The sequence below is a fragment of the Impatiens glandulifera genome, chromosome 1 (assembly GCF_907164915.1).
Source record: "Impatiens glandulifera chromosome 1, dImpGla2.1, whole genome shotgun sequence".
NCBI lineage: Eukaryota > Viridiplantae > Streptophyta > Magnoliopsida > Ericales > Balsaminaceae > Impatiens > Impatiens glandulifera.
The window spans coordinates 159,654,492-159,665,449 of NC_061862.1; the positions used below are offsets into that span (position 1 = coordinate 159,654,492).

The window sequence follows — 10,958 nt, forward strand, 5'->3', positions numbered from 1 at the left end:
AGACAAGATGCTAGTAAAATAGCAACAAGAAAATTGAAAGTTTTGTTTAGTAATATAACATATATTTAAAAGTTTGGTTTAAAACATCATTAGGAACACTATGAATAAAGTTTGGTTTAAAACATCATTATGATTGTAATGAAAGTATGCAAAGAAAAAACTTTTAACTTGAAACATTGCATATGATCAAAGTAATTGTATCACAATTCACAACCAATTACTACAATTTATATTAACAAGTGCAATAGTTAGTTCCACCCTTTAAATTACTAGCAATATTGATGTCCCTTCACCATCTTAATGATAAAACCTGCCACCTTTCCTTTTGCCATTGCTGTCCAATAATGACCAAAATGCATTTGTGTCTTTAGCATGTGTACTAGGAGCAGCAGCAGCAGCCGATGTTGTAGGTGAAACAACTTCCCATTCTACTCCACGAAGTGCGTTCGATTCCACCTCATTATTTGCCATTTATCGAGGCTTGAAGAGCACTCTAGATATAAGACCCCATAGAAAACAAAGAGAGTGACATATAAGATCTCAAAATGGTTTAGTACATATAACAATCTGAACAAAGATACAATTCAATCATGCAAAAAAGCACAAGATTTCCCTATAAAACATACCACTTGAAGCTTTCTATCTCTCTAAAGAGGAAAGTAAGACATCATCTAAAGCATAAGAAAAAAAACTGGTAAGGTATTAGTTGAAGAAACAATTAAAGGAACCACATTTATTTCATAATTTGGACCTTCCTCAGGTTTCAACTGACACATTAATTGAATAAACAATATTTCAATCCAGACTCTGCTTTTGGCCATAAAAGTCAGCATAAGATTTAGCTAAAACTGCAGATCGGGGTAAATAGATGTGATTGATGATTAAGAAAGAAATGAGAAGGTCTTAGCGAAACGCTAAGGCTTAGCGAAACGCTAAGTCTCATCGTGGTGCAGATGCAGATTCAAAAACAAAAACAGTGATTCGAAAATGCAAATGTGAAGATGATAAACGAACAACAAAAACATGAAGATATGAAACTTTAAGAGAATAAACGTACCAAGTGGGATGCTCGTGCTCGTCGTGGTGCTCATCGTCGCCGCAGAAGCCGCCTCCTATAGAGAGAAGGAGGAGAAGAGGGGAGAAGAGAGAGAAGAAGAAAAAAAGAAATGAAAAAAAATGGCTGGATTGTATTATATAGTAAGAGTATTCTGAACTTTTCACAGCGTCTCACTTCGCGAAACGCGAAGTCCCTTCGCGTTACGCGAAAAGGGTAAATTCGTCAAAAAAAAAATAAGTGATCATCAGATCAAATTTTATTAAAGATGACCACGGAGGCAAATAGGCCTATTTTTAAGGTCATTTCGTCCAATTTCCCTGCTCAATTTCCCTGCAGAGAAGTGAGCAGCATTCCGTGGCAGTTTGTGGACATGAGTGAACAAGAGGACATGGTTTACCGAATGCATAGGCTTGTTGGGGACAAGTTGGTTAGTTAATTAATTAATTAAACCCACCCATTTATTATAATTTATAAATCCAATATTCTAATTGATTTGAAAAAATGTAAATGATTGCTTACTTAATTACAAATTATTTAATAGAGAGAAAGAGATGAAATATTAATTTTTTTTTTGTTATTTAGATGTATTCTTTTTTTTATCAGAGAGTTTGATTATTATTATTTTTTAGATTTTTAGGGTTATTTGAGTGTTTTTATAACTATTTGATATTTTTTATCTCTCAAATTTATTTTATGTATTTCTAAATAATATTTTATAATAAATCATTATTATTTTAAAATAAATAAAATTAAGATAGCAAATTATATTTATTTCTTTTCGCCTCTCAAAAATAATAATAGTATATTATTTGTATAATAATTAGTGTGACAATTTTTGTAAATCACATTTTATCAATTCATTTCTACTAATATATTTTGTAAAGCACATTCTAACTATTTCTTCAAAAAATTATATATATATATCTTATTTAAATAAAATAATATTTTAAAATATATTTTAATTATGCATATATTAATAATATGAATTCCGCCGGAGAAAACACTGCTCACACAAAAAAATAAAAAATATTAGTTAATTATATATCTATCTATCTTCTAGAAGTTGCAACTATTTTTGTGATCTTCATCAATCCATTTCATTTTATTTGTATTTTGTACTGGTTTGCGATGCTTTGTATTATTATTACAATTAATAATATGAATTTAGTTTAAATAGTAATTTTTTTTAATAACTTTAGTGATAAATATAAAAATTTAAATTTTGAGAGAATTTTTTTTTGTGTTATCATTATCTAGTTATATATATTATTAAATATTATTATTTAAAATATAATATATATATATATATATTTTCAGTAATTAAATTTGATTTTTTTTTTATCAATGTGGTACAAAATATATAAATTATAAGTTGTATAGAAGTATGAATTCTATGTATATAAAATAATATAAATTGGATGTGTTATTATTGTTTGGTTTAAAATTTTAAATTATAAAATATGGTATAAGATGTATATGGTTTATAATTTTATGTTTAGTATATTGTAAAAAAATAAAATGATAATTTTATCTTTATAGATAATTAAAATAAAAATAAAAATGTAAAATTATTTTTATATAATGAATATTCAATTAATATTATTCACTTAATTTATTTATTGTTATTATTATTATTATTATAAATTATTGTACTATTATAATTATTATATTTAATAATTGGTGTAATTTTAATTAAAATATAAAAAATAATTATAATAAAAACTGTAAATTATATTTATTTAATTTAAATATTATTAATAATTGTAATAAAATAAAAATAATATATATAATAAACAATATTATAATTTTATAAATATATAAATTATTTAAATTTTAGAATTTTAAAAAATAAATAAATTATTATTTTATGAATTTATATTTTATAAATTAAAATAAATAGTCAGTTATTTAAATAAATGAATGGACGATATCATTTAATAATTAATATATTGATTATATAATTGTTAGTATATTGAATTTAATTATCATTTATAATTAATAATATGTTATACATTTATAATTAATATTAATTTGGTTTAAATTAAATTATTTATTTATATTTTATATATTAATTGAAATATTAAAATTATAAATATGTTTGGAATGATTATTACATATTTTGAATGATTTTTATTTAAAATGTTTAAAATATTTTAAAAATTTATTATTTTATAACTAGCATGTATTACGTACATTTACACAAGTAATAATATAAAAAACCGTGAAAAAATATTACGGTAAAAATTTTATGGACAGGTCAACCCACAATTCGACCCAAGTATCCATTTACTCTCACATATATCCAAATTAACCACAGCTCTCGACCCGACAATCCGGACACTTTAAAAATTAAGCATCATTATATATATAGATTAGTTAGTTAAAAAGTTGAACTTATATTGCTAAAATGTCACGCGTTTATCAAATTTTGGGTTGAATTTAAAATATAAAGTGTTAATAGCTTAGTTTGTTAAAATGTTGTACTTGTTTTGTTAGGTTGCAAGTACGAACCACATCTATAGTATTTTTAATTTTATTTTTAACCGTTTTAAGTTTATGGGCGGGTCAACCCACAATTCGACCCAAGTATCCATTTACTCTCACATATATCTAAATTAACCATAGTTCTTGACTCGGCAATCCGGACACTTTAAAAATTAAGCATTATAAATATATAGATTCTTACGTAACGTTCTTTTAATAGTTTCAAATAACTAAGTTATATTTTAAAAATGATATTAGTCAATTTTGACTCTTAACAACACTACTCTTATAGTGTACAAATTTTTAATAGACTTTAAAAAATTATAGAACTCTTAATGCGTTTTTTTGAGGTGATGCGGGCTTAATGGGCTTTATTATCTCAAATGAGGCTGTCTAAACCCAACTTATTAAACCTTTTGATTTGATAATAATCTACTAAAACTCTTTTAAAAAAATACATAAAATTTAAAATAATAAAGAATGAACAAAATGCACATAATAATAATAATAATAATAATAATAATAATAATAATAATAATAATAATAATAATAATAGGTAATGCAGTTAAATTGAGATTTTACGTAGAATCGTTCACCGGTTCTAAACTCGTAAAATATAGAGTTTACGTAAAATCGTAGGAGTTTAATTTAAAAAAATAATAGTTATATATTATTATTATTTTTTATATTTAATTAAGTATTTTAGTTTTAAGAAATTATATATTTTAATATAAAATTAACTAAAAAATAAAAAAATATATATATAACACTATAAAAAATTATAATTACAAAATTAGTTATATTAATTAATTAATTTAAATAACTAATAATTTTATTTTTTTAATTTTTAAATATAAATTTATTTTTATTAAAGTAAAATCGTATAGAATCGTCGAAATTATTTATAAACTCGTAAAATTTAATTATCGTAAATTTAAAATCGAAAGAGTTTATTTATTTAAGAGTTTACTTAAAATCAGACTCACTCGTTAAACTAATGTGAAATTGTAAGAATTTAATAGTTAACAGCCTTAATAGGAGGAGTCTTGATAAAAGGCTCTTCAAAACCATGAACTCTTCTAAAGAACCTCATCTTTTAAAAACCTCTTTTTCATAAAACAAATTTTTTCATGCTTTGAGTCTATGAGCACAACCCTTCTTGCGCTTACTACTATTTCAATGCACTACAAATTATCAATCTCTTTCGAGTTTCTTAATCCCGAGTTTATAAGTTTTGAGTTATTTGTTGCTAATTCCGAGTTTATTTGATGATAACGGCTAAAGGTTTATGTGATTTTAAATAAATTTGACATTTTTTTTTTCAAGTTTATATAGTATATTCTAAAAATGACTATTCAAGTAAATTCTTTGAATCAATCTTTTCTACTCCGAGGTAAAAATAGAATCAAGTAAAAATTTATATTTTTCAGAGAAAGCACAGTTTACATCACAAACTTATTATATTATATCAATATTGTATAAATAAAATTGACTTTTTTTTATTTATTAAAACAAATAGGAAAGGTGACCTTTAAGAGATATATATGTGGCGCCAAATGCTTCATAAATCCAACTGTTAATGCTACTTCGATAACGATAACATCAAGCGATCTGAGTAAGAGGCTGCCGGAATCGGAAGAATCATTGAATCCAGTAACATCGATCAATGGCAATTCTCTTCAGCAACTTCACCTTTCCAGTATTCCATTCCTCTTCATCATCACTCTCTCCTTTTCTCTTTTCAAAGAAGATCTCAAAGCCTCCGTCATTTTTGATAGTACGATCTATCTCGACTTCCGATCAAGATGGAGAAGAAGGAAAGAATCTGGAAAATAATAAGAAACTATCGAAACAGTCGTCGTGGGAAACTAAGGACTCGGAAGGGAATGATTATCTTTACAGGCTCGGAAAAGAGGCTGATAACATGAATATCGCTGTTGGAGCAAAGGCAGGCGTAATTGACGATCTTTTCACGGGAAATTTCCTCGGAAGAGACTGTTAATACTCTATCCCTTTCTATCTAACAATCTATTCTATTTGTCTGTCCGTCTATTTGTGAATTGTTGAACAGTCATTTGATGAATATGTGGTTATTATCATTATTGTTTCAGCGGATATTGTCTTTGATTATCGTCAGAAAGTGACCAAGTCATTCGAGTATCTTAAGGGAGATTACTACATTGCACCTGCTTTCTTGGTATGATAATTGTAATTACTCTTTAAAGTGTTCTTTCTTTATCTACTTTGCTTCATTTCATTAATCATGACCTTCAACTGATTGATTTCTCTTTCACAGGATAAAGTGGGTAAGTCATCGGAGAAACGGGCGATCAATTTCAATTTGTGCATCAGATAATTGTTGAACAGTCTAGAGAACCATATAATATTAAATGAGGGGATGGCATTGAACCAAACATCCTTTTATCATGGTCTGATTTTTTAAAACATGATTAACTTCTTGTGTATAAGGAAATAAAAAGTTGTTCATACTTCATACCAAATTAGTGAGGAAAGTATGATCCAAATGATTGTGTTTACCCACCCTTTTGATTGGTAAGGTTGTTACTTGTTTGTCATAAAGTTAAGCAAATATTCATTCAGAATTTCTTTTAGGTTTTCTAGTTGGGAAGTTGACTGAAACAATTTGGCTTTGTTGTTTCTACAATTTACTGGGTACTTACACTTTCTTGTTTCTTTGCCTATGCAGCCTGCCACATTGTGAAGAACAACATTTCTCACCTTATAAATGCCAAAGTTCCTCTTATTCTAGGTAACTAAGGGATAACAATTTGGATATGAATACTGTATGACGTTTACCTAATTCAAATGTCAGTTAATATTCTGCCTGTGTGAGCTGTTCTTGTCTAATTCTCATTGTTAAAGAATGTAATATGCCTGGCATAATCTTAGGGACTACTTTAGCCAAAATGAATGGATTGGATGGAATAGACATTAAATCCTGGATTGGAATCTTCCTTCTTAATTTATTTTCAATATGGGTGTTTATTTCATTTTTAAGCTCAGTCTATGAAAGATAGTATTTCACTATTTATTAATTGTTTTTGGTCATGACAGTACCTTGAGAGAATATTATTTTGACGTGTATATAACAGGGATTTGGGGAGGCAAGGGACAGGGAAAATCATTTCAAACAGAACTGATCTTCCAGGCAATGGGAGTTGAACCAGTAATAATGTCTGCTGGAGAACTGGAATCAGAAAGAGCTGGTAGGCCAATCCACTTGATGTTTGTGCTCTGGAAATATGGATTTATATATTGTGCATATTTATATCTGTTTTTGATGAGTTTAATTCATGTTTAGTTTCTCTCATAAGCAGTAATTACTAGGAGAGGATAGTGTTCAAATACTTGGAGTTTTCTGACTGGCACAGCCTTTCTCTTTTAACAGGGGAACCGGGAAAGTTGATACGTGAACGGTACAGAACTGCTTCGCAAGTTGTTCAGAACCATGTTAGAAGCTCTAATACTTTCACTATTGATATATGTATGTCATATATGGCTATTTATGTTGATTTGATTGGCTTACATCAACTAGTTTTCCCTACTCCTTTTAGATCATTGGACTTAGTCCACAAATAAGCATGATTCTTCTGAAATAAAGAGTTCTCTTTGGAGAGTTAGAAGTAAACAATTTGATAAGGTATTTCGGGATAATTTTTAAGAATGACTAAATTAACTGTCTTTCAAGGTTTTAATTGCTTTTGATGAGAGATTCTGGAAATAATGAAGTGGAGCTAGATAATTTAATTATAAAAGACTTACTAATAATTGATTTGAGATGTCCACAGTGTTATTGATATGAGTTTGGAGATGCATCCATACTTGTTCTCCAACTATTTAACCAAGGTGGACACAAAATATAGGTTTGTGACATTCTATCAGCTCAGACTTACAAATAAAGTTGTACGGTTTGGATAAAGAAAAATTCTCTCCTATCCAACATTTGACATCATTTTCCAAAACAAACTATGTTAGTTCCACCTTTCTTTTGGTGCCAACCTGAAAGGGCCTGAATTTTGTTATACATTCACCAAGGGTGGTGAATTGTTCATGACTGTCTTTATACAGTTCTAAGGGGAAAATATAATTTACTTCCTTTCTCTTTCCTTGTCCAAAATCTAAGCATGTTTTAAAGCAGTCAGTCACCTGCATTTGCATGATTGATCCCAATGATGTATTCTGTAGTCAATTTCTTCCAGAAGTTGAAATTCGTATCACTTAGTGACTAGTGCTTACTTTGACTAACCAGGGAAAGCTAAGCTGCCTTATGATAAATGATATTGATGCTGGCCTTGGTAGATTTGGTAAGTAAGAATATGAAAGTCACTTTATAGAGAAAGAAAATTACATCCAGTTTCTTTTCATTTGCATGTTTTGGCATTAGTTCAGCGATCTTCCTAAATCTGGCATCTTCTTTTTCCTTTAGGGAACACTCAAATGACTGTCAACAATCAAATTGTTGTTGGGACACTGATGAACTTGTCAGATAATCCTACAAGAGTTAGTGTTGGTCAAGACTGGAGAGAGTCGGACATTACTCACAGAATTCCTATTATTGTTACGGGAAATGATCTCTCAACAATATATGCGCCTCTGATTCGTGATGGAAGGATGGAGAAGTTTTACTGGTACTTTCTGTGATGTGAATTAAATTATTTATATCGTTACTTTAGACACTGATCAGTTGCCACAGACCTGCTTCTTTTATTTTTTGAAAAAGGTCTGACCTGATAATATATTGGTAGTAGAATCTTTTCTTGGATATGACCCTCATCTAACACAAAACAAATCACACCGTTCATAGCTAGAAACTGAAATTCACGGTGTCTGGTTTAGACTAGTATGATATTTCCTCATTTTACTGGTGCCTTGAAGTGGTCTTGTCTTCTTCTTTTTCTAAAATATAAAATATGATCAACGCATCTAAAATGTTCAAATTTTTGCATTAACTAACAACTGAAATGCTTATGGGACAGGCAACCTACAAGGGAAGATATTATTAGTATTGTCTATAGGATGTATGAGAAAGATGGCATGTCAAGAGATGATGTTATGAGCATAGTAGACAAGTTTCCTAATCAGGGTACTGCTTTTTCTTCTTACATTTTATATTATGTTGATACCAATCCTCAGAAGCTTTTGCTATGATATGATTTGCTCTTTGTTTATCTTTTTATTTTTACATCTCCTTGTTTTTCTCTGCAGCCCTGGACTTTTATGGTGCTCTTAGATCACGAACATATGATCGATCAGTCTCTAAGGTATCTTAGTATCTACCATTCCTCCCCAAGTACACAATTTGCTCTGATCATCAACTCCTAATTATAGTTTGAAGCCATCCACCTTTTATTGATCTATTAGTTGTACAGTTATTGATTAGGAGAAAAGGACATATAAGATTCTAGCTTTGGTTCAATGTCAAATAAGCTCCTGAACTTCAAAGTTACGATATAGCCCAAACGTTCACAGAAAAGGTACAGATCAACCCATCTTAAATAAACCATTAAGATGCTGACAAAAGGTTTTTTTAGTGGTTTACGACAATGGGCTGATTCTTTACCTCTTCTTTATACTTTATTTGTAGTTCAGTGTTTTTTTTAACCTGACAACAATTCTGGGGCAAAAGAATTCAAAGAAAAGTGAAAGGGGGTGGGAAAGAAAGAAGAGAGAAGAAAAAGGAGAAAAAAACCCCTCAAAACAGCTTAGATAACTTCTACATGATGAAAATTATGAATGACTAAAGTACATTTGGAAAAACTAATATACCATTAAGATAAAGAAAGATGATGATAATCACAAAGTTCCTCAAATTCCCACACAAAGCACATAGAGAATCAATGGCATCTCAAATGAATACAGTAATCTCCAAAACAAAGTGCTTCACCCTCCTAGAACCAACCAAACCACACAATAAAATCACTCATTCAAAATTTTTACAATCACTCATGGAATGAATCCCAAGCTATAAATGAAAATCTTTGGAGTGTGTAGGTTACTTTGTTGTTGATCTGTTTGCCAAATGGAAACTATAAGGAAAGCTACACGAGAAACTCAATTTTTAAAAGTTTGGATTATAATCCAATACATGAGAAATTATGGATTTAATTTGATTACAATCTAATCTACAATTATTATGGACTGGATTAATCATTCTCTCACCCCCTACTTGTAATTGAAAGCGTGTACGCATATGCAATAGACTTTTAAAAAGAATCAAAGCATAGGAAATCACTTTCTTCCTGACTACATGCCTTCTTTTTCAATAATACAACTTTTCTTTCTTTTCTTTTTTATTTCACTTGAATGTTGTATGTTTAAAGATTACTTATTTATCATTGGAGATTATAGGTTCTTCCTTGTCACTTTATTAATCCTCACTAGTCCTGACACAATTTGTTCAATTCTCGATTCCAATTGTAGTGGGTTGATGATATTGGTGGTCCCGAAAATCTCCAAAATGCACTTCTCAAACGCGGCAAAAAGAATGCCGAACTTCCCTTATTTGTTCCACCTAAGGTTTGTGATCCCCAAAGCTTAAGTGTTTAAGCAATGAGACAGGATTTGAGTTTTCATTGTGAAATTGTGATCGTGGGTGCTTTTCTTATTGAGCAGCAAACGATGGAGGCTTTACTCGAATCAGGATATTCCCTTATCAAAGAGCAAAAGTTGGTAATGGAGACTAAACTCTCAAAGGAGTACATGAAGAATATGGATGAGTAATAGTTTTTGCACTCCCCTGAGGTAAGTCTTACTACGGCCACTACTCTATTTTTTGGTACATAAATGGGGTGGATGGGGTTTGAGAAAAAAGAATAGAAAAACAAAGAATTGTGATAGTGATAGTTGATTTGCATATAACATCTTTTTCATGTCTCTGAAAATAGAGAATGAAAAGAAATGACATGTCTTCTCCTGCTCATAATGTGATTAATATGTGATTTAGAATTGGTCTGCTTTTCTTTTCTTTTTTTTATTTATTCATACATAATTCACAATTGTGGTCCATTTGGATGTCTTTTCAACAAAAGCATCTTATTTACCAATTCTAACCTGCCTTTGCCTACATTTCACTATTCTCAGTGCCTAGAAACCTCTTATGTCCATCTGGGTCCTATTTAGTACTAGTTCACATGTACTTGCCCAATGATGAAACTCATCAGTCATCAGTCTATCACCATTAGATAAATTGTTTTTTATGTTTCTCATGTGGTGCAAATTTGTATGATTATTATTATTATTATGATAAAATTAGTTGAGTTAGGAGCTGGTTTAAGAACAAAATTAGGTGGGGGCATTAGCAATATGATTACAAGTGAGTGACGAAATAATGAGATCACTGGAATTGATTAGTGATAGTCATTAAGAGGATTAAGACATTTAAATACAATTTGAATGG

General features: G+C 29.4%; 1 protein-coding gene across 1 annotated transcript; it reads left to right on the top strand.

The window, feature by feature from the left end:
- The first annotated feature begins 5,107 nt into the window (after window positions 1-5,107).
- On the top strand, window positions 5,108-10,482 carry LOC124920460 (ribulose bisphosphate carboxylase/oxygenase activase, chloroplastic). The gene is made up of 12 exons (XM_047460952.1): window positions 5,108-5,538; window positions 5,653-5,738; window positions 5,838-5,847; window positions 6,249-6,311; window positions 6,655-6,768; window positions 6,951-7,012; window positions 7,812-7,866; window positions 7,989-8,190; window positions 8,539-8,645; window positions 8,768-8,823; window positions 9,983-10,078; window positions 10,175-10,482. Exons 1-12 carry the CDS (start codon window positions 5,208-5,210, stop codon window positions 10,280-10,282), a joined length of 1,290 nt encoding a protein of 429 aa, XP_047316908.1. The 5' UTR covers window positions 5,108-5,207; the 3' UTR covers window positions 10,283-10,482.
- Window positions 10,483-10,958: the final 476 nt, after the last annotated feature.